Here is a 23,988-nt window from a genome sequence, read left to right on the forward strand (position 1 = left end):
ACCCAGCACAACAAGCAAGCAAACAAACAAATAAATAAAGGAACCAAGCCGGGTCCCTGAGGCGTGCACTTTAAGCACCCGTTTTACCAAAGCTGCTGCTCCCCGATTATGAAAGACTCTCCCAGCACAAGTTTTCAGACCACTGTAAACACTACACACGTGTACTCCCCTTCTTCTAATTCTTGGCCAGAACTGGGCGCATATTACGAGCATTTTGATATTTGTTTGACTTTTTAACTGAGTTTGCTTCAATTCTGTACACATTCCTATAGGGTCCTTACTGCCTGTTATGGCACATGATGTGTTTCTCTGTCTAGCTGACTTTTGTTTTAGATGAAGCAAGAAACAACAATTGTCCAGAGACCCATTCTGCTTTCAGTCAAATCAAGAGTAACTCAATGGCCCAAAGTCACCACCAGAGCGAGAACTCAGTGGTTCCCTTTCTAACATTGCATGTCTGAAACATAACAATACACGGCAGCTGACCCATCCAGCAAGGTAGGCCCTTCTACATTTAATGGCGCAGTACAGAGGAGACGGAATAGCAGCATCACCATGGGCCAATGTGGCTGAGCTCTGTGAGTTTGTCCACACTGCAATTAAACACCCACAGCTGGCATGTGCCAGCTGATGGGACTTGAGGCTGTAAAATTGCAGTGGAGCTGTTTGGGCTCAGGTTGGAGCCTCAGCTCTGGGACTCTGCTGGGCTGCAGCCAGAGCCCAAATGTCTACACTGCAATGTTACAGCCCTGCAGCCCAAGCCCTGCAAGTGTGAGTCAGCTGTGAGGGGCCAGCCAAGGGTGTTTAATTGCAGTGTAGACACAGTCTCTGTGTCCTCTCTTTTAGCAGCCAGAGAACTTGATTTCTCAGAACACTAGCTTTGCTTTCAAACCGCATTTGTTTCTACTGAGGCTTTTTATTGAATTGTGTCAATTCCCACTCCCCTGTTAATCTTCAATGAGGTTTTCAGAAACATCTATTTGATGATGAATGAAATAAAATCTGCAGCCTAAAAGTCTGTGTTTCTAGGGATCCTGTCACAACAACCCCAGAGTGGTGGAGTTTTATTTGGTTTTTAAAAACTTCTGTGGGACGTCTTTACACTTCTCTCTCTCTTTCTCTCTCTCTCTTTCTAGGGCTGTTGATAAGCTCAGGCTGTGCTTTGTACCCCTTAGGATGGAACAGCCCAGAAATACAGCAGACATGTGGGAATGCCTCCAAGCAATTTCAGTTAGGTAAGGCAGCCCTGGAAAGGAGAACACCGAATGGCTAATGGGTTTTTACACATATTCTCTCTAGTTAATCACCTTATATGAGTCCTGAATCAATGACAACAATAAGAAAAGGAGTACTTGTGGCACCTTAGAGACTAACCAATTTATCTGAGCATAAGCTTTCATGAGCTACAGCTCACTTCATCGGATGCATCCGATGAAGTGAGCTGTAGCTCATGAAAGCTTATGCTCAAATAAATTTGTTAGTCTCTAAGGTGCCACAAGTACTCCTTTTCTTTTTGCGAATACAGACTAACACGGCTGTTACTCTGAAAAATGACAACAATGTTATTCATCTCAGCCAGCACCTATGCTGGTCTGGTAGGTTCAGCTGTTGTGGCTGCTGTCAGTATCATGGGTCATATCACACCTCTGCCTTCTGCAACTTGTGGGATTTTCATTTTCTTTTGTTTAAAGTTGGCTAGAGAGCTACCTCCCAGCCCTATTGCTAATGCTCTTTCTTTGATGACTGGAGCAGCTGATTGTGACTGTCGGGTAAAACAATACGTAGCGTATCTGAAAAGTTGATCTGAGGCACTTGTTATCTGGATTGATGCCCTATTGTGCAAGGTGCTGTACAGAGAGATAGGCAGACGTGCACCTGTGCAAGGGGTGCTTCTTTGATGCACCAGTAGATATGTATCCCTGTATCTTCAAAGTTGTGCACAATACACAAACATTAAGTAGCGAGCCCCATAATACTTTATATTTCCTTGTTTCTTTTTCTTTTTTTTTTTAGTATTTTGTTAAGAAAATGCTTGTGATCTGACAGAGAATGAAGCCCTCTGTTTATTCACAGGACAGATGCAGCATAGGCAACAACTATGCAAACTTCTTTGCCAATGTTCCCAGAGCTGACAAGCTTAGACTGACCTGGAAGGACCACCTCTGCTGGGGACAGAGGAGGTCAGTTTCCATGGCTCATTCGCTCCGAGGGTTGCCAAACCTCCAGGATTGTCCAGGAGTCTCCAGGAATTAAAGATGAATCTTTAATTAAAGATTGTCGTGTGATGAAACCTTTGGGAATACATCCAACCAAAACTGGCAACCCTCTTTGCTCCTGGGATTGTTGACAATTAAGGCAATTAGCATCAACTGTGGAAGCCCTTTCTGTAATACGGACATTTGTCCACTAGGTACTGGCCTAAGACCACAAATTCATTCCATGTAGCCAATAAACAGCTCTCCAATGGTATTAACTTTTGCTCATTTTTAGAAGTGGCTGTGTTTGAATCTGTTTTAGGTTTGGGCTTAGGACTGGTAATTGGAGCTGAATTGGGATTTGGGTATAAGGTGTTAAAACCTTTTGAGTAGTTCTTATGAGATTTCAGCTCCCCAATGGTAGAAGTTTGTGAGATCAGCTGATCTCATGAGGTTTACAGATTTGCTGAGCTTGAGACACTTCCTCCCTTGTGGGCTACCTCTGAACCTAGACTTCAAAGTGGGTCCCAGCTTTGAGAGCTGATCAGGAATCAAAATCATAGAGAGATGGTTTGGATCTAAGGATTCAGAACTGAACCCATCCCCCCCCAAAAGCCTACTGGGCTTGGACTCAGGGTTTGGATGTTGGCTCAACTCTAACAATTATTGATTTGAGTCAGATTTGAATTGGCAACCCAGGGTAAAGACTCTATACTGCATTATCATCCCCCTGAGTCACCCATTACTCCAGAGACATCTCATCCCTTTCTAAGGCAGAAGGGCATCCTTTCTTTGATTCTACAAAGCATCCAACATGTGTTTTAACTGTAAGCACATGACTTCAATGGCACTCAAGCACATGCTTAACATTATGCATGCACTCAAGGGCTTTGCTGAATCAGGGCCTTGTGGGATGCTTTGATCTAGGCATGCTAAATATAAGCCTTTGTATCAGGGGATCGCTTTCTACTGTGGCTTTGAAGGGGACAGAGAATGCACCAAGAAGGGATAATATTATGCAAAACCCCCTCTCGGGAGGAGCAGCACAATGGAAAGCTATTCCCGACAGTGGAGTTCTTCTGTAAACTGTCTCAGCTCCCTTGAGTACAATGTGCCATCTACATCAAGCACACAGGGAGGACTGGGGAAGGAGGAGAAGAGCTTCTTCCTGGCAGAGCTCTCTTTACTGCAGACTCCTCTGCAGATAGCAACAGATCAGGGCTGCAGTGTACATGGATCACGGGGGCATGAAGCTTATGACAAATGGGCTGAGGCCAATTACAGATGATCAAAGCATCTCTCCTATATATTCTAGCCCACAGCTTTATTTTTTCTTAATCAAATTAAGCCATAAAATAGCATTTAACTTGATGTCTGCTGCTCTCAGAGGTACTGCTGATTTCTTGTTAATGTCAGATACACATTCTGTTCTGGTTTGGCCCTTGTACCACACCTCTCACCAGGGTATCCGAGCTTCTCAATGGAGAAGCTCTCACCTTAAAGTGAAGTGACACTCGGAAAAGTGACTGTAAAAAAAAAAGGGGGGGTGGGAGGTGAGGGAAGAAAAAAAAGATTCACAATTCCAGTTGAAATCTACTCAGTTCGAAAATAAAACCAGTGACTTTTCCCAGTTGCTCACTGAAGTAGAAAGTTGTTTAAATTATTGTACTCTGGGATTTTCAAACAGAGAGTTAGGCAGCTGGTTCCCTTTGAAAGACACCCAACTCCCTTAGAGCCTTTGAAAATCCTAGCCCGGGTCTTTATTGTAAGCAGCTCTGACTCCATCTATGCATGGAGAGCAGTGCACATCTATTGAGTAAGAAGGTACCTTTTTTGCAGTCTATTTTCTGAGCATGGCCTTGCTTTAAGGACAAGACCCAAGACCCATGAACAGGAAATAGGGCATGATACACGTGATCTCTTCTTAAAAGTGACATGAATGTATCATTAACATTAAGAAATACACAGGAAAGTCATAAGTTAAGGTTGTCTCAACACTGTCATGCTTGTCATATTGCACATATAGACTCACAGCAAGCACAAGAACTAGTGATTTGGTTGATTGCTTTTCCTTTTAAATCTCTGCCTAATTTGATACATATATGCTGGGCAAGAGAATTCTCAGAGGCCCAAACACGCTGAATTGTCAAGACACTTCTCCTTTGGGGTTCTGACCATAGATTCATGTAGCTACTGTACTCCAAATTGCATTTAGAGTCTGGCACACTCTGTGCCTTTCTTGCCTTTTCACAATCAACCTCTTCTCCCATCGCTTCTTGTGCTATCACAAGGCTTTTCAAGTCAGCAACTGGTAACCCAGTTACATCCTGAATTTGTGTTGCAGGCAGCTGTCCAGAAAGGACAGCTGGTTATAGAAGTATATTTATTTCTAATGTTGGTTTTAACCTTTAAGTTGTCTGTATAGAGAGGACAAATACTAGTGGGATGGATTGGCGGCCTTGAGTTGTAAGAACACTTGCAATACTTTTTATTCTGAATTTACCCAGCTCCAGCAGAGTTACTGGGCCCAGCCATTTCATAACTGCACAATGGTCCCGTGATGCCTGTTGGCTGGTGCAAAGGTAACAGAATGTTGGGAATCATTAGGAAAGGGCTAGATAATAAGATGGAAAATATCGTACTGCCTCTATATAAATCCATGGTACGCCCCCAACTTGAATATTGCATGCAGATGTTGTCACCGCGTCTCAAAAAAGACATGTTGGAATTGGACAAGTTTCAGAAAAGGGCAAAAAAAAAAATGATTAGTGGTATGGAACAGCTTCTGTATGAGGAAAGATTAATAAGACTGGGACTTTTCAGCTTGGGAAAGAGACGACTAAGGGGGGATATGATGGAGGGCTATACAATCATGACTGGTGTGGAGAAAGTAAATAAGGAAGTTTTATTTACTCTGTCTCATAACACAAGAACTAGGGGTCATCAGATGAAATTAATAGGCAGCAGGTTTAAAACAAACAAAAGGAAGTGTTTCTTCACACAATGTACAAGCAACCTGTGGAACTGCTTGCCAGAGGATGTTGTGAAGGCCAAGACTATAATAGCGTTCAAAAAAAGAACTAGTAAGTTCATAGAGGATAGGTCCATCAGTGGCTGTTAGCCAAGTGTCCCTAGCCTGTGTTTACCAGAAGCTGGGAATGGGCGACAGGGGATGGATCTCTTGATGATTACCCGTTCTGTTCATTCCCTCTGGGGCACCTGGCATTGGCCACCGTTGGAAGACAGGATACTGGGTTAGATGGACCTTTGGTCTGACCCTGTATGGCTGTTCTTATGTTCTTATAAGGTCCCCCTGGGAACATCATGGTGCAGGGAGCCCCTGTGCTAAGGTAGGGAGCAGGCTCTATAGCAGTTGTGGGTGCAGGGTGTGACCGCGTGCCTGGAATGGGCCTCACTGAGAATGCCACACTCAAGGCAGACTGCACTGAATAGGGCAGACAGTCCCCCAAACTGGTGGTTTATTCTATAATTAGATTAATCAAGCCAGTAACAAAGGAGCTTCTGCAGCACCACACTGGTTAACCAGAAGCCAAACACAATCCCCTGTAGGCATTCCACCCCTTGGCTCCTATCCTGACAACCAAGTCTAACATAGTGAGGGGTTATTGAAAACTGATTTCACCATATGTGAGGTTCTTTCTAATCCCAAAGGATCAGACACCTATCCTCAGGTCAGTATGAATCTCAGATTTTACCCAAATATCACACTGTTCGCCAATCCTTAGTAAACTAACTAGAGGTTTAATAATAGAAGAAAAGAAGAGAGTTATAAATGGCTAATGGATCATATACATGCAAGTGACTGCAAAGTCCTTGTATCAGGTTTGTAGCAGTGGTGGAATAAACTGCTGGTTTGCAAAAGTCTCTCTGGAATCACCCAAACAGATTGGGGGGTCATCAGTCCTTGTTCAAAGCTGCCTTGTTAGAAATCCAGTCCAGAGAAATGAAGACACAATGGAGATGTCTCAGGTGCCGTTTTATATTCTCTGCCATATACATGAAAATTTACTGTCCCAAACAAAGCCCACATGTGCATGGACAGATACTGACCCAAGATGGAGTCCAGGGTCACGTGAGTATGGAAAGTTACTGGGAGAAGATGGCATCTCAGGTCACATGTCCTTACATGCTTTGCTGACTCGCTGGGGTGGCAGTTGGTCCCTGGCTGTGTGAGGCATCCTCAGGAGGAGCTATCTGGGTGGGGCATCTTCAGTGGCCCATTGTTAGAGCTGAGTGACCTTAATGGCCCATCAACACATAGTTGTGTCGCCTGATCTGAGATGTGACTCGTACAAACACATTTGAGATAGAAATGTATTCATAACTTCAGATACAAAGATGATACATGCCTATAAACCAGATTATCATAGGTAGTAAATCATAACTTTTCCATTGATACCTTACATGGTATATACTTTGTACAGGAGTTGTTGCAATTGTATAACAGTGGTAATATCAATATAAATGGTCATATTCAATCATGCAGCATCATGCAGGGGCATTCTGTGCTGGGATGGGAGAGGAGTGGGGTGAAGCAGCAGTGAGCTGGCAGGGAAGGAGGCAAATAGTAGTGAGAGTTGCGGCCAGGGTGGAGCTGCATCTCATTGATTCTGCACACACCCTCTGCAGTGGCCCACACTGCCCATTGCAAGGGGTACAAGTTCTGTCAGGCCTGAGGGCTGCCCTGGTCTGCACCAGGGACTGCACCAGTCCCTACAGCATCTAAATAGTGGTGGTGCAGTCTGCCTCCCCTCTGTGCCTGCATCAGTGTAGGGATGAATCTGCTAGTTCTAGCCACTGGACTAAGGTAGTACCAGGAGTTGTCTCCCTATTGTGACAGGGTCGAGCCGGATGGCTACAGAAGCGTAGTAGAAGGCAGATATATTAGCCCCAGGTTAAGTAGGTCCCTTTTCCCTGGGTAAGGTAACAGGGAAGGTTTTAGAACAACCAGGAACCTTCTGGAGACAATTAAGACAGGCAGGCTGATTAGAACACCTTTAGCCAATCAAGAAGCTGCTGGAATCAATTAAGGGAGGCTAATCAAAGCACCTGGGTTTAAAAAGGAGCTCACTTCAGTTTGTGGTGTGCATGTAAGGAGCTGGGAGCAAGAGGTGCTAGGAGCTGAGAGTAGAACGTATACTGTTGGAGGACTGAGGAGTACAAGCATTATCAGACACCAGGAGGAAGGTCCTATCGTGAGGATAAAGAAGGTGTTGGGAGGAGGCCATGGGGAAGTTACGCAGGGAGTTGTAGCTGTCACACAGCTGTTCCAGGAGGCACTCTAGACAGCTGCATTCCACAGGGCCCTGGGCTGGAACCCAGAGTAGAGGGTGGGCCCGGGTTCCCCCAAACCTCCCAACTCCTGGTCAGACACAGGAGGAGTTGACCTGGACTGTGGGTTCACGAAAATGTCCAAACTGAGGACTGCTGTGAAGCTCCAAGGCGAGCAAATCCGCCAATAAGTGCAAGACCCACCAAGGTAGAGGAGGAGCTTTGTCACACTATCTATAACCTCAGACAGACAAGTGGCATCATTCATTGGGAATCTCTCTACAGAGGCTGGGTGATGACACTGGGGAAAAACCTCAAGTGTATTATTATAAAGTAAAAGGAGTGAACAGATTTTAGTAATAAGCTTTGTCAGGGAGGACTCAGAATGATGCACAGAGGTTTAGACCTGAGGATGGTCTTGCAATGTGGAATGCTTACATTGCTCACACTTGTGCATTGCCTCTTGGACCATATCAGTCTTCAAGGCTGTCTCCAGGCCAGGGCCGTCCTTAGGCATATGCAGCTACGTCCCGAAAATTTGGGGCAACCCTGGGTTTTAGTGTCCACCCTGCCGCCTCTTCCAATCCCTGTTCTGACCCTTCCTGCAGGCTCCCACACCTGGCTGCTGCAGCCTGGTGACTTTTACTCCGGAGGGGATCTAGTAACTTAAAAGTGAAAAAGCCTTCCAGCCTGCCAGACCTATTAGCACAACACCCCTTTCCTGCCAGATAGCTGGACAAATGAGTTTCTCTTTCTTTACTTCTAACTATTGGATGAACTAGTTTTAAGAGAACCCTCTAGCAAAATCAGTACAATGAATATTGTTATGAACACACTAAACCTCTATGACTGATTAATTTAAAATAATATCTTTGTTTCAGTGAGTTAAATATGTAGTAATCTGGAATGATTACTTTATGTAGGCTTAAGAGTACACTGAAAACATAAAATCAGCTTAGAAATACTGATTAAGAAAATGTAAAACAGAGAAGAGCTGCATCATGTATTCCATAATATTTAATGTTGTATTCAGCAGGACAGCTGACTTGCCCTTACTACAAAGTTTTTGCAAATAAATCTCTGACAAACTTCAGGGTATATCAAAAAGCCTGTGAGTGACGTTTTTTATTCCCAAATTTAGTGCTTTTGATTAGGTCCCTTCTGCATGTCTAGTCTTCACCTTCTGGCATGCAGTGGAAAACGTGCTCCATTTTCTTTAGAGAAAAATTGCAGAAGAGTGGTTTTTTTCAAATGTCATTTGCTTCATTTGGGTTCAGTGATTTGGCTGGAACGGGTTGATCAGGGAGGGGGAGGGAGGAGAGGAGGGAGACAGTGGGGAGAGGGCGGGGCCTGGGCAGAGTGGGGGTGGAGTATGGGCGGGGCCAAAGGTGGGCTAGGGGGCTAGCCTCCCCAAGCGGTGGCTTCACCCACTGCCCATGACCCCAGGTAAGAGTGGGTCGGCTCCCGCACACCCAGCGTGCGCTGCAGTCTCCTTAGGCACGGGCCGTCTTCACAGAGCTGAATGCGTTGGTACCGCACGTTCTGCGTGAGGGAGAGGGTACGGGGGTCTCTGGGGGAGCTGAGACACTCTGCTGCCATGAGGCAGGTGGGGTGGCTCGGTATCCTTTGCTGCCTCCCCCCTCCCCCCGGGCTGCAAGCCCGGGCTGCCGTCAGGTACAGGGGCACCAGTTTAATAATACTGCATAGGGCCCCATAAATCCTAAGGATGGCCCTGCTCCAGGCTCCTTTCCCAACATTAACAAAAAGTACATTCATAGAGAAATCCGGACTAAAGCTGTGGCCCTGAGTGAGGGGCCTGTCGTATACTTCATATCTGAAAGAGGTTCTCAACCATTTTCCTTCGGAGGGCCCCCCAACATTTTGTAAAAACTCCACAGCCCACCTGTGCCACAATAACTGGTTTTCTACATATACAAGCCAGGGCTGGTGTTAGGGGGTAGCAAGCAAGGCAATTGCCTGGGGCCCCATGCCAGAGGGCCCCCACAAAGCTACATTGCTTAGGCTTCAGCTTCAGCCCTGGGTGGTGGGGTTCAGGGACCTGGGCTTCAGCTTTCTGTCCTGGGCCCCCATGAGGCTAATGCTGGCCCTGCTTGGAGCCCCCCCCGAAACCTTCTTGAGGCCCTCTTGAGGGCCCCAGACCTCTGGTTGAGAACCACTGGAATATGGGACATCTCTCATGTATGCATCCCCAGTTGCTGTGGGTACTCAATGCTTTACCAACACACACTTTCTCACTTCCAAAGGAACAAGGAGTATGTTACTCTACACCTGACTTGTACCCTAAATAAACTCTAGATGTCAGTATAGCCAAATCATTTAATCAGCTGCTCCAGACCTTCCTATCTCTTAATCTTGCAGCATTTTTACACTCATCCTGCTTTCTTCCCTCTCTTTCCTTGCAGCTGGTTTCTACTTTGGATTTTTATTGTCAAAGGAAGGGCAAATGGCTCTGAAGATGAAAAAAGACAGCTGTGTGAAAACCAGCTCTGTAATGGTTAGATGAAGGGTGGTAAAACTACATACTCTATTACTACTACTATCCACCATTGCTGCTACCAGGAGAGCAAAGTAATTATGAATTTTCTTAGTGCAGACAGAGTGTGATGAGAGTTCCAGGTTCTCATTGCTCTTTCCTGGCACCCTAGCTTTTTAAGGGGCTACAAGGCTGCTTTACTCAGACTATATCAAGCTTGAAAGCCTAGTAAAATCCTGAAAAAATGTCCCCTTCATGAATGTGCTCCTGGATCGTCAGTCTGTTTCATTGTAGTTTAGTAACTCCAGTAGTTGCCACTTCACAATTTATACCATCTACCTTCTGCTGGCACGTGTGTCTTAAGAGAATAAATAGATGGAGGGTCTGTTGGTACATTCAGAGTTCCTTCAAAGGGAACAGGTCTGTTTACATCTGGCTGAGATCAATTGTTCCCTGATGGAATATGGAATGTCCTGTGCACACACAAGCTGTTCCCCCATTGTTTTAGTGGCAATTCATGGATATTTTATTAGTACTTCGAGAGCTGTTTGCTTCGCTAGAAGGGTAAGTAAAACTGAAGTGTGGTACAGTGCAGCATGTGTAATTTCAAACAAAGATATGTTAAAAACATTACTCCTAAAAGTGAATTCCTTGGAGCAACAGGATCTCTGGCCTTCAAATTTGACAACATGAAGCACTGGGCTCCAACTATCCACTGTGCACTGTGTGAGACCTCCCACTGTGAATTGGTCAACCTTGCTGCTGAGTAGACCATCTCTGCTTGTGATCAGTCCCAGAGTGGTGAACAAGAAGCACTTTACTTGTGAAAGGATCCAGAGGTGATTTGCCTGCCTTAGTAGGAAGACACTAGAGAGACCCTCTCTTTGTGACAAGCAAGCAGGAGATGGGGAAGGAGCTGCCTTGATCAGCATCGTATTTTGGATGGAGGTGTTGATCTCGTTTGGTGAGCGAGTCAGGAGGTATATATTCTGGGTTCCACTTAGTCCTAATCGGCCTCTGAGTGTTCCTGACCGTCAGTTCTCATCTATCCAACAAGTCTGTGATATTCAAAGGGCTCTTGAAACCCTTTCCCACAGGATCAAAGACTACAGAGTAATTTATTTTGCTGTCTCTAGGAAATGGAGAATAGGAGAAGCCAGAACTATCAGGGTTTTCTTCTGCCTGTGGATTGTCTCTTTCACACACGAACCTTGCTGACTGCAGACATCTACAATAGAACCTAAGAGTTATGGACACCTTGGGAATGGAGGTTGTCCGTAACTCCGAAATGTTTGTAACTTTGAATGAAATACGGTTCCGGCTCCAGCAGTTCACGCTCTGGGCCAGGTTCCAGAGGCAGCTTCTGTGCAGGCAGCTTCTTTCCCAGGCAGGGCAAACTTGTCCCCCGCCTGGCTGCGGTGGGTGGGGTGAAAACAGCGAGTCCCCCTCCCGGTGGGGGTGGTGGTGGTGAAAACAGCACCCCCCCCACCCCCCGCTGGCCAGGGGAAGCTCTAAGCACCCATGGCTTACAGGAAAGCAGCGTAGACTCCAGTGCTGCTCCCGCCTTGCAATCTCAGTCTCTTCAACTCCTAGCTGTAAGTGTGCCCCGCGCATGAGGGTGGGGACGGGGTAGCGGTGGGAACAGGCAGCCCAGATTTGCCTCCCTTGAAGATGCAATACAGGCACAGTACAGTATTTGCTTTTTTTAAATTTTTGTTTCCAGTGCTGCCTGATTGGATACTTCCAGTTTCACATGGTGTCCAGTTGACCGGTCAGGCCATAACGCTGGTGTTCGTATCTTTGAGGTTCTGCTGTATGTCTAATCAAATTAAAGTGCCAAATCTAACAAATTGATATTGATTGTGCCTTGTTTTCTTGCAGTGTGTCTGCTGGTTAGTAGAGCTGATTAGAAAATGAGTTTTTTCTTCACATAATTTTTTGACACTTTAGCAAAAAATTGAAAACCAAATAAATTCAGATGGAAACTGACTTTTTTAAAATTTGGAAATCCTGCTATGGTGCATGAGAATTGTAGTTTGGATTCCTCATACCCTCATTCTTCTCTATAGACTGGCCTCCTTGGCCAGACTATATCTACCATGGTGCACCATGGTACCATGCTCTTGCTGAGTCACCCTGGTGCATCATGGGTAGCGTAGTCCAGCCCGGTAACCCAGAAGGCACTGCATCAACATTTCCAAAGCAACGTTTTCAGTTTTTGGAGGAAAGTTTTTGGCTTTTGGATGTTCATTTTTTCCATGAAAAGTTGAAATTTTCAGTGGAAAGCAGACACTTTACATGAAAAGTTTCACCCAATTTTCTGTCAAAAACAGTTTTGATGGAAATTTTTCAAGTAGTCCTACTAGTTAGTTAGTCCAATGTAATTCTAGCTATTCTCCCTGTTTTATAGCAGCATGTTGTTCTTACTGGTTATACAGCACCTTCCATGAGCCTCAAAGCATATTATACAATTACAGAGCATTTAATTAATGGAATGATTTTGCCCACCCAACAAAACAATCCCATCTGGAGTGGAAGTGAGATAGGTAGGATGATTTACATTAAGTCAGTGCTGTAGATTTCAGTAATGAGAAGGATAATTAATGTCCTTTAACAGCATTTGTAGACTACAAGATATGAAAATAAAGGGATCAGGTTTCATGCTTCAGGGTTTCAGATGACTGAGTGTAGATTGAATCCCAAAAAAGTACCATCTGCCCATTTTCCGTATACACACATACACAATTCACTTGATGCATCTTTCATCTTCCTCTGAAGTGTTACGTATTATGATTGCTGAAGACAGGATACTTGAAATGATTTACTTGAAAAATGGTCTTTTGTTCAAAAACAAACAATATTGGGGTTCTTCTCTTTTTCCTGTCGCTCTCCCTTTTTCAACAGCAAAATGGAAATGGAAAATAATAAAGGAGGGTGGGGGAAGGTGAATAATGAGCCAAATCCCCAACTATTCAGATCCTTTTGAAAACTTCAAACCTTTCTAAAACTTCCCCTTTCATCTTTTTATCCAGCTCTCCCACTGACTTACACTCCATTCTCTGGGGAGAGGAGGGATGGAGACTTTCCTGTTAGGCACATTCCAAGCACTTGGCTAGACAGAGACAATCACTGTATGCCGGTCTCCCCTGCCCTCACCCATTGATTGCCATTCTGCTGTGCTTTCTGGCAGTGCTCCTCTCAAGGCCATTGGCTTTTCATTTTAGAATTACTAGTACTTGAGTGCTGTCTGGAGAGAGCTTCCTTAACCCTACCATCACTGAGCTTGGCTGCATTGAAAAATATGTTTAAACTTCAGCACACAGTGAGGCACGTATTCAGCAGTCACTTTTCTGAACAGATGGGACCTTCAGCTTCCGTTGAGCCCTGCTGCTACTGCTAATGCAAGACGTATTTGTGTGTCGTGTCATGAAATCAGAACTCTCAGCTCTGAAGGAAGCTGCCTTGGGACGAGCTGAATCACCTGAACACCAAACCCAGCTGCACGGCATTATGGAAATGCTTTAGAATAAGGTCTGGCTTGGGAACAGGCTCACACTGACGTAGGTCTGGTAAGAAGGAAGCTTTTCCCAGCAGACGGAGTGACTGTGCAGTTCTAAGAAACAAGGCTTCTCCTCCCAGATGTAACTCTTTCAAAGGACATAGATTAATTTGGCTCAACATAGAGAGTGTCTACACTGGCACTTTACAGCGCTGCAACTTTCTAGCTCAGGGGTGTGAAAAAAACACCCGCCTGAGTGCAGCAAGTTTCAGCCCTGTAAAGTGCCCTTGCAGACTGTGCACCAGCGCTGGGAGCCGTGCCCCTCGTGGACGTGGTTTTTTTTAGAGCGCTGCCGTGGCAGCCAGTGTAGACAAGCCCATTAGCACACATAAAATGCCTTGCATCACGTGTAAATTACTACTCTGTTAGGCTCTGGTGGCTTCTGCAATAGAAGACAGGGATAGAGGGCACCCAAACTATTTAAAGGGTACTCAATTGCTGAACACTACAATGGGTGACTCTGGCCCAATTACTCCTAGGTGAATTCTTTACTAAAAAATTAAAAATTCTGCACACAATAGTTTAAAATTCTGCAAAATTTTGCATATTTTATTTGTCAAAACAACACAGTGTAATTATACCAGTTTCAATTATTTTGGTAATTTATTTCAAAATACCTGTCAGTAAGTAAGTCTGTAATAATACAGACAAAAAAAAAAAAAGATCCAGGAAATGTTTTTTTTTGTGACAAATAAATTCTTTAGTAGGCTATTAATACAGAACTTTGAGGAATTAATTTAAACTATAATACAGAAACGTATTTCCTGCACCCCTCAGAAGCAGTGCAAAGGCTTGGGGGAGTCAGAGGTAACGGAGGAGCTGAGGTAGAGGGAAGGGGTCTGGGAGTGAACCTAGAGCAGTAGTTCCCAAACTGGGGTTCGTGAAATGCTACAGGGGGTTCTTGGGAAAAAATTCCTAATGGCAGACAGAGCTGTCCCTAGGGACTCTGGGCATTGCGGGGCCCGCAGCCTGGAGCCCCTGGACCTCCAAGAGCTAAGCAGATCAAAGCAAGGATATCTATTACACTGAGGAGATTTAAACTTCAAGACTCCTTATAACAAATGGAAAGGGAGGTAGCTATTTGGGGGGAGGGATAGCTCAGTGGTTTGAGCATTGGCCTGCTTAAACCCAGGGTTGTGAGTTCAATCCTTGAGGGGGGCCATTTAGGGATCTGGGGCAAAAAAATAATTGGGGATTGTGCCTGCTTTGAGCAGGGGGTTGGACAAGATGATCTCCTGAAGTCCCTTCCAACTGTGATAGTCTATGAGTCTATGTTTGTTGCTATTTTTAAAATTAAATAGGCAGCTAGTATTGTTTTTAAAATTATGATGAAGAACAAGTTTAAGCTTTATTGTAATGTGCATTGTTTGCCTGGACTGCTCAAGACCTGAATGCTTGTTTTGGAGGAACTTTGAATTGGCTTCTTAAATACCTTCATGCTGTTGCACATCTGATACTCCTTGATGAAACATAGGAGCCTGGTCTTATAACAGGCTTATTCAAAGTGATATAAGCTATGAAAGTGAGATCTTGGAAGAGTGTTGCCGTTTTCATAATGTAATAAAAATACTGTAATGATAAATATTAATAATAAATAGTGTGTAATAAGTGTATTATAAAAACAAATTTTATATTTCCAAGATCACTGCTTTTATAATTTATATTCAGGTAAAGGAGAAAATCCCTGGAAATATTCATTTTTAGGAAGGGGTTCGCGAGACTTGACATTTTCGTGAAAGGGGTTCACAGGTTGTTAAAGTTTGGGAACCACTGACCTAGAGGGTTATTGGGTGTGAGTAGAAGTCTGGAACAGTTTTTCTGGGAGATGTGGGAGGGTTTGTTAGGGAGTTGGGGCACCTCCCTCATATGACCCTGACTGACCCCTAGCCTCTCCCATTCAGTCCTCCCATCCCTGTGTGTCCCTGCACCTCCTACCCCCTGTGACCATGTGGCCCTGCAGCCCCCTACCCTCCATCCCCATGTGGTCCTAAAGCCCCCTCCCATTCAGTCCCTGGCTCAATGCTGTCACCCCACTAGCTCTTGAGCTCCCACCCCAGTCTATCCCCCCACTAGTGCTTCTGAACACCAGTCTGTGACCCCTCAGCAGCCCTCTGTTTCCCCCCGCTCTGTCTTTTGCCCATGCCCTGTGCCTCCTAACCTGGCTCCATGGGCAGGGTGCTGTGATGAACGCAGCCAGTTGCCGACTGTTCCTGCTGATCAGCTGCTGCTGTCTGTTCTAGCACCACAGCAGCCGCTGGTGGGTGAAAGGCACTTCTTCAGCAGAACGTATTTTCTGCACAGAAAGAAAAAATTCTGCACCGGACATGAATTTTGCACATGTGCAGTGGCACAGAATTTCCCCAGGAGTACCCAATATTAGGAAAACATGATTGCACAGCACACAGCAACTGCTGTGCCAAAGCTAGGGTTGTATTAGAGCTTTTCAGAGATTGCGTGGTTCACCAACCACCAGATCCAGAGCCATGTTTTTGGGGTGCCCATCCACTCGTTGACTAGATACCTGAAATCAAAAAACATTCCAACTGCCGCTAGATGCACGGTCCTGCAAGAAGACTACAGCAGGGGTGAGAACTGAATCCAACTCTTCTGAGGCCCCGTCCAGTGCTGTACCCAGAGGCCATACTTCCTCTGCCCACTGTCTCTGTCCCACCTCTCACCTTTAAAATATTCGCATTTAAGGCTTCTTTTTTTTAAAAAATGGAAAACTATCTAAAATCTTAAGTCCTTAACAGAGTGTGTGTGTGTAGCCCTAACATTGCAATTATTGTAAATATATTGTAACACAAAATATTTCAAAATGCATTCCTACTTTATCTACCTGCCAAGACTTGTGTTTTGTACTTCACCAACAGGCCTGCTGATGTCACTAATGCAGCACCTAAAACCATTTAAGGAAATCACATAGGTGACCTGTTTAGGACCCTGATCCAAAGCTCATTGAGATCAATGGAAAGTGGCCGATTCACTTTAATAGGCTTTGGATAAGGTCTTAGGCGCTTATGATTTTATCACATGCTGTGGGAAATGCACAGAACCCAGAGTGCCTGAATTCAGGTCCCAACATGTAAATAAACTTTTAAAATTGACTTTAAAATATTTTAATTGTGATGTTTTAGGTACAGCTGGTCAAAAATAGGAATTCTCAGAATTTCTTGTGGGAGATGTCTGGGGCATGTGACAGTGGAACTATAACTTCCATGAGGCTCAGTGGCAGCTCAGATGGACATGTTAATGTTGAACTGACTGGAAATGAAGTGTTTCAATTCAGTTCAACCCACTAAAATGTTTCAATTTGGGTCCCCCAGATCAGAAACAAATATTTCATGATGATTTTCCTAATGGGATTTTATTTGGCAAAACAGAAATTTTTCCGGAAACTCCATTTTCCAAAAAAAAAAAAAAAAAAAAAAGTTGATGGAAGATTTCCAACCACTCTAGTTTTAAACCTATACATCCATCTATCCCTATACCACACCCATTACTGTGGTAGTTGAATGACTAATGACTCTTAGTAACAATCTAGGGTCTCAGACTTGTTTTTGGAACAGCATTTTATTCATTTTTTTGTTACGAAAGTATTTTAATTTACCTTTAAGTCTTGGGTCCCCATGGGTCCCCATCCCAAGACATATATGGGCTCTTTGCACATGCTCACTCTATCTGTCAGATGCCAGCAAAATGTTTTGCACAAGATGGTTTCTTGCCCAGTTGGAAGGGAGGTTGCAGTTGGATATACCAAGATATTGACTGTCAAGTACCAGGGGCCCTTCAAGTGGTTGGGGCTTGGTCTGAGGGCAAAGTTTGATGGTTTTACCTGGGCTTTGTTTTAATCCCAATTCAATCCCGTGGGAACACGAATATACTACTCACTGGGCAGAGCAGGGTAGAAGGGATAGAAAAAACACTTCTGTGGTTTGCGCTTTCACTCCTTGATTCTGTCTGGTGCTTAGATACCATGGTGATAAGGGCTTTTATGAAAAACAGAGATGAGAGAGAGATTAAAATGCCACTCAGTGGTTTAGTTCGCTTAATGTTAACAATGCAATTTAATGAACTGCTGAATCTAAGGAAATATAGCCACATTCCAAACCAAAGAGATTTGCAACTTGGAATAAAAGCAAAGTCTCTGATTGAAATGTCAGACCCATCTCTGAGTGATGATTTAATAACTTTTATGAGTGATCCTGTCACAGCAAATCTCAACACTCGAATGGAGTGACTCAGTGAGAGCCTATTAACAATGATACATACCAAAGAGGAACAAGGTGAGCTTTTTACCCCTTCCCGACTTAGCTTAAAAGCTTATTTGCTGTGGGAACATTTTCTCTTTCTCTTACAACTCCTTTCCCTCCCCCTGACTCTCGTAGGATAAAATACTTCCGGGACTAATTGACCTGTGCAACGTGCATCAAGGAAACAGGGCCTAGGGTAGACAGAAGGTGAGGTACACCAGGTCTGATCCCCTGTGCTTCTGTCATGAGTTGTGAGTGGGCGTACAACTGGAGAAGGGCTTACATGTCTGGGTCACATGCTGTGAAGGTCTGGCAGAAAGAGGTGGAAAATCTTTTATCCCACATGCCTCCTGCATGCCATCACAGTGTCACAATGGTGCCCATGGTATATAGGTTAAAGCTGCTTCCAGCAGGTTTTATACACTCCCGTCCCCCACTCTTCACAACACAGAAGCAAATCTCTGGGCGGATGTGGGTTATGCAACGCTTGCCTATCTTGAGTGGAGGCCCAGGGCTGTGTAGTTGTGAGCGAGGTGACTAAGTGGTTCTGTTCCCAGGCACACTCTCGCACACAGCAATGGAGCAGGAGCACATCAGTGAGGTAAAGACTTGGGTAGATGTACATGCAGTGTAGCTCCTTAAAGCGTGTGTTCTTTGGGGGAAGCAGGCTGGGAATCTGCTGCCTTTACATATGTGTGCACAACTGCATATCACGTGCGAGTGCCACCTCAGTGCCAATGTCCATGTGACATCAGGACTGACATTCAGTCTTGTGTCCTCATCTAATGGGTGGAGCTTGACTAGAGGTGGGCAAATAACTCATAACCCATAATTTATGTGATGTGTTATTCCTCTGTGATCTGTTCATGGGCACATGCAAGCTGTTTTGATTGGTAGGGCCCATGGCATGATTTGGATCCCTGACTCGGTGAATGGAGCTCTTTGAAACAGGTTGCCAGTGTGAATACTTGTGATTATGAATTTGAAACGTTTAAAATTCACCATCTCCATAAACATTCCTGCCAAAAAAATCACTCGCTGGAGTGTTCCTGATAAGCAGGGACTCAGCCAAAGGGGAATTCATTTCAGAATACAAAAGAATATGTGTGGACATTTGTCATGTTTGTCCAGAGCTAATCAAGGGAGTGTCACTGAGCTTTATTTCACCACCTGTTGAAGCCCCGACTGGGGAAACCTGCATGGCTAGTCACATCAGCAGCTCTCCGCTGTGCTGCACGCCCTTGCTGTGCTTGCTCAGCGTGTCTGGATCATCAGACAGCAGTCAAAACAGAAGCACATTCAGCAGACTTTTACTCATCCTCTTATGAGCCCAGACCACTTCCACAGCTAAGCTTTGCTTAGCTTAGCTTTGGCTCAATTCTCAGATCCATACTCTACAGAGCTGCATTGTTTTGGTGCATCTTTTTTCCCCACTGTGCCCTGCTTTATGCTAAAAGGGATGGCTGGACCCATAGATCAGATTCAGAAAGGGACATTGAAACAACTAATCTTGTGCTTGCTGTAATGTATTTATGCAAGGATAGATGCTTCAGTCATTCTGGGGAGCAATCCTTCCTGCAGGCCTTGAACAAACTGAGTAAACAATGCGGATAAATGAATAAATGAAATAAACCCCAGTCCAACAGAATAACGGGGCTAGACATAGTCCTGAGTTACACTGAGTTACACAAAGAATATTCAAATAGCAGCACAGTTTGCTTGAACCAGCCTGTGCTAAACAATTAAATCAAAAAAGCTGACCATTGGCATAACAGTGCAGAGAACATCAAACTACACGTTACTCGCGTTGTTCAGAGGCTAGCTCTAAGGACAGTAAAAATGTGCAAGGTATTTATATATCTGCTTTTGCCAATAACATAATCCAGCCAAGAAGGATGACATCTATTGAATGCTTGCTGTTTTCTAGCAGAGAAGCCAGCACTTTCTTTAATCAGTGGAAATTATCCATAAAATCCCATGAAGATCTGCACATCTGTCCCTTGAACCATGGGGATGCACATTGGCTCTTTTTTATCACCATGTTTGCATTATAATACCTTGTAGTGGATTTTTAATTTTTTTTTGGCTAGGCAGTGCAGGATGTCTGACAGCAGAGGGCCTGAATTGGTCGCACAATAGTAATAATAATAATACTACCTAGCCTACAAGCAGAAGACAACAGTTTCGGAGAGATATTACTTTTAATTCTTACATTTGCCATCTTTACTGACTGGATGCTTACTGAGCAAGAGAGGGGCAGCTGGCGTGGTAGGGGGGTGTCCTTTAGCAGATGACCTTAAATCAGAGATTGGCATAAACCCTGGCTCCGAACTCCCCCGCACTTTGAAGGATTTGAAATGTGGTGCAAGATGTGAATTGTGCGGTGGAGTCCCTCATTTTCAGCCTGATCTGTTCAATGCTCACTCAGGGCTCTGCGTATTGTACTGCAGTGTACATGACTGAAAAAGAGGTTCCTTGGAGTGAGTGTTGCCCACTGAGCAACACGGCATCATTTCAAAGGATTTAACTTCAGCCGGCATGTACAACCAAGGCCAATTTGTGCGATTTGTTGACTCTATAATTTGCAAAATCTTTCTTCCTAAAGTATAATTGCCACCTGCTGTAGATGTTCCTTCGACATGAACTACATTCCCTCCCGCTAATATGACATGGTGCCAGGCACTGCAGTGTGGACATAAGTTACTCTCAGCCCGCAAAAGACCTAATGTGGAGGGCTAGTGTGAATTAATATGCCATGTGTTAGTTACTGTTGCTTTCAGTGGACTGCTCTAGTAACTACTGAAATTACGACAAGGTATCACGGCGTAAAGCACAAAACCACCAGCGCCATCATGGAATCAGTTCTCTCCATTCTTGGAGCATGTATTGTCTCTCCCCTCCCCCCCAGGTTTCTGATTGTCTAGCCAACCTCAGGACTCATGGATACTGATTGGTCGGTGAAGGGAACTCAAGGCCAGATGAATATTACTATCTAATTTGGAATTAAGGCAGGAACCTGGAGATTTATAGTATCACAGGCAATGTTATAACATGTTATAATATCACGTATGTTATAAATGAACATGGGCTATAGCATAACTGGTAATAAACTACATTTTGGGGATAGCCCGATGAGTACAATTGTCTTCACCCCACCAGGTCCCTTTGCATTAGCGTACATTGGCCTACAGTGAGCTATCATAGGAAAAAAGAGCTGCAGGAGCTCACCTATCCCTCATCTCTGTGCATCAAGGCCAATCTTGCCATATACATGCTTGTCTTGAAGGCTTTCTAATGGCGAGGCCATAACTCCCTCAACAGGAAAATTAGTCCCCTGACCATCATTTTATGCAACTTAACTTTGCCTCACAGTTGCTGGTGCTCTAATTTTCTGTTAGAGCCGGGATGAAATTTCTGCTAGGGGTTTGCTGTTAGGGCTGCTCTTGTGTTGTACAAAAGCAGTGACTCCAGGTGTGGAAACTTTATCAAAGGTCTTTAGAGCAATCTGTCTGCTTAGTGGAACTTGGATTCAGAGAATCACAGCTGGGCGATTTATTTCCTCTTCTTAGATCTTGTTCTGCTTTCAGGGCAAAATTCTATGTAGCAGATCTTGACTTGGCGACTCCTTTCTATCCACTCATGCAGAAACCAAAGGGAGTTCCATACATAAAACAATATATACAAATCTGCCATGAGCGTCTGAGAAGAGAAGCTTCCCTCTAGGTCTCCACTGACTGCGTTAATGACCTGGATTTTCCTCCTGGCTGCTGTGTAACTTTTGCCTGAAGCATGTCTCACCCATTCAAAGTGACCAGATGCCCCGGTGTGATTTTTGCCCTCGGTGTCTCACAGGCTCAAGGCAACCAGATGCCATGGTTTCCATTGGAAAAACAGTGCCAACTCTGTCACTGATTTGATTTAAGTATAAAATAGTAAAGTTTTAACAAAGCAAACAAACAAAAAGAAAAGATGTATTGAAAAAAATGGGACCAGATTCACCATGGCATTACCCCAGCTTTACGCTGGTGTAAATCTACTGCTCTCTGCTTAGATTGTAAACTCTTCGGGGCAGGGACTGTTTCTTTGTTACAGGTGTGTACAGTTGCTAGCACAGTGGGCTCTAGATGCTACTCGATACAAATGAATAACAACACTAACTTTAGGACTAAGTGTAGGACTGGACTAACACAGTGGGGAATCAGGCTCTATATTCTTGAAATCAACCCTGATTTGTCTTACCATGGAAAGGACGAAAGAAGGACAATAAACAAGTAGATTATGTATTATTATTTATTTGTATTAGGGGGCACCTAAGGGCCTCAATCATGGGCAAACAAATTACAGAAAGATGGTACCAGCTCCCAGAAGTTTACACTCTAATATAAGACAAGAGACAGGTGCTGGATACATACAGAGGGACGGGGAACACAAGGAAACAGTGAGGTGATATGGGTTGGCATGGTAGGTAGTGGTCTGACCACTCCATTGCTGAGTTTTTTGTTTTGTTTTCTGAGGAGAGTTTTAAGGCGAGATTTGGAGGGGAACGCTGCCGTGGCTTTGTGGATGTTTACAGGGAGCTCATGTATGAGAGGCTGCATGGGAGAGAGCACAAAGGGATTTGTTTGAAAATCTAATGAGTGGGAAGTGAAAGTTGGCAGGAGTCAGCAGCTCCATAGTGTCTGAGAGACAATGGGTAGGCTGGGGTTAGGTCACAAAGGGCCTTGGATGTAAAGACGATTTCAGTAAAAGTGTATCCATGTACCCCATGCGCCAGGCTACATCACTGTCTTTTCCCCCACTAGCCTGGGGAGGTGCAGAGGTAATACCAGGCTGTTTCATGACTGACACTGCACGACAGCATGTACTGGGCTCCTGATTTCCCCTCTTCTTTCTCCCTCTGCAGGAACCTGCAGACTTGGCTGGGCATATTACTGCATGGGAGGTGGGGCGGCTGCAGCCATGCTGATCTGTACCTGGCTCTCATGCTTCGCCGGAAAACATCCCAGACCTGTCATGTTAGTGAAGAGCATCATTCAGAGTGCAAATCCGTATGGAGTGGAGCTCGAGTGCTGCCTTAAACAATGAGCTTTCCCGGATACTCTCCTAAAAAAGAAGGAGGAGCGCTGGCCACTGGTCCAAACTTCTCTGAATGATACACATGAACCCCCACTTTTCTGTCGACAGCAGGGGCCAAAGACTGCTCCCAACTACTGTTGCGTATCTGGGCTAACTACATTCAGGTGGGGTCACTCTAGATTTACACTGGTGTAACTGAGAGCACAACTTGGCTACAATGATCATAGAAACAATGACAGTCTCCTTGCGGACCAGGCGCTAAGAACAAGAGGCCAATTTCCTCTGCATCATGATTCCCTTGAAAGCAGGGGATGAATTTGGTCCAAGGAAAATAAGAATTCATTTCATGCATTCTCTGAATGTAAGATACATCTCCATTAATAATAATACATAACTCTTATCTAGCATTTTTCCTCAGAAGATCTCAAAGCGTTTTACCAATGAGGGCAGTGTCATTATCCTCATTTTACAGATGGGGAAACAGAGAGGTAAATTGAGTTGCCCAAGGCCACACAGTAGGTTAGTAGCAGGGCAGGAAATAGAACCCAGATCTTCTGTGTCTCAGTCCAGTGCGCTATCTACTTGACCGCACTGCCACGCTCAGTAGTGGGCTTCAGGCTGCTTTGCTTTGCTCGGCTTGCTGGTTATGCCGGGTTATGGTTGCTTTACAATTGCCGGAGCAGCGCAGTACTGGTGCAGAAACAGGAAACGGAGCCCCATGTGTAGTGTGTATCTAAAATGTCTCCAGCTGGGACAAGGTTGAAGCAAGGAGGGGGAGGTGCTGCAGCTGTGTTCCTTGCATCCAACCTTAAATATAGGAGCTTCTCCCTTCCCTAACCTAGTGAAGATATAGCGTTTGTCCATCTAGCATATGCGTCCCTAGATGGAGTTAAGATAAAGCTGGCAGTGAGTGGTATATATAGATTGTTCTGTAGCAATATGGAGTTCTGAGTTGACTGAGTTCCTCTCCATGGCTATTGCAGGGCCTCAGAAATGTGAAGATTGTCTCCAGAGTACGGTCATCTTAGGATCACTGAGCACTTCATCAGTGCCATATGCTGCAAAGTCCAATGAAGGGCACGCTCTGGGCTTATAAATGTGTGTATTCCTTTAACCCTG

At 44.6% G+C, this 23,988-nt stretch overlaps 1 protein-coding gene across 1 annotated transcript in view; it reads left to right on the forward strand.

The window, feature by feature from the left end:
* LHFPL1 (LHFPL tetraspan subfamily member 1) overlaps window positions 1-22,878 on the forward strand; it is a 34,968-nt gene extending 12,090 nt beyond the window's left edge. The window contains exons 2-3 of the mRNA XM_077825565.1: window positions 1,137-1,235; window positions 22,697-22,878. Of these exons, the coding sequence (XP_077681691.1) occupies window positions 1,137-1,235; window positions 22,697-22,878 (281 nt within the window). The remainder of the gene's footprint in view (window positions 1-1,136; window positions 1,236-22,696) is intronic.
* The last annotated feature ends 1,110 nt before the right edge of the window (window positions 22,879-23,988 follow it).

The sequence above is a fragment of the Eretmochelys imbricata genome, chromosome 9 (genome assembly GCF_965152235.1).
Source record: "Eretmochelys imbricata isolate rEreImb1 chromosome 9, rEreImb1.hap1, whole genome shotgun sequence".
NCBI lineage: Eukaryota > Metazoa > Chordata > Testudines > Cheloniidae > Eretmochelys > Eretmochelys imbricata.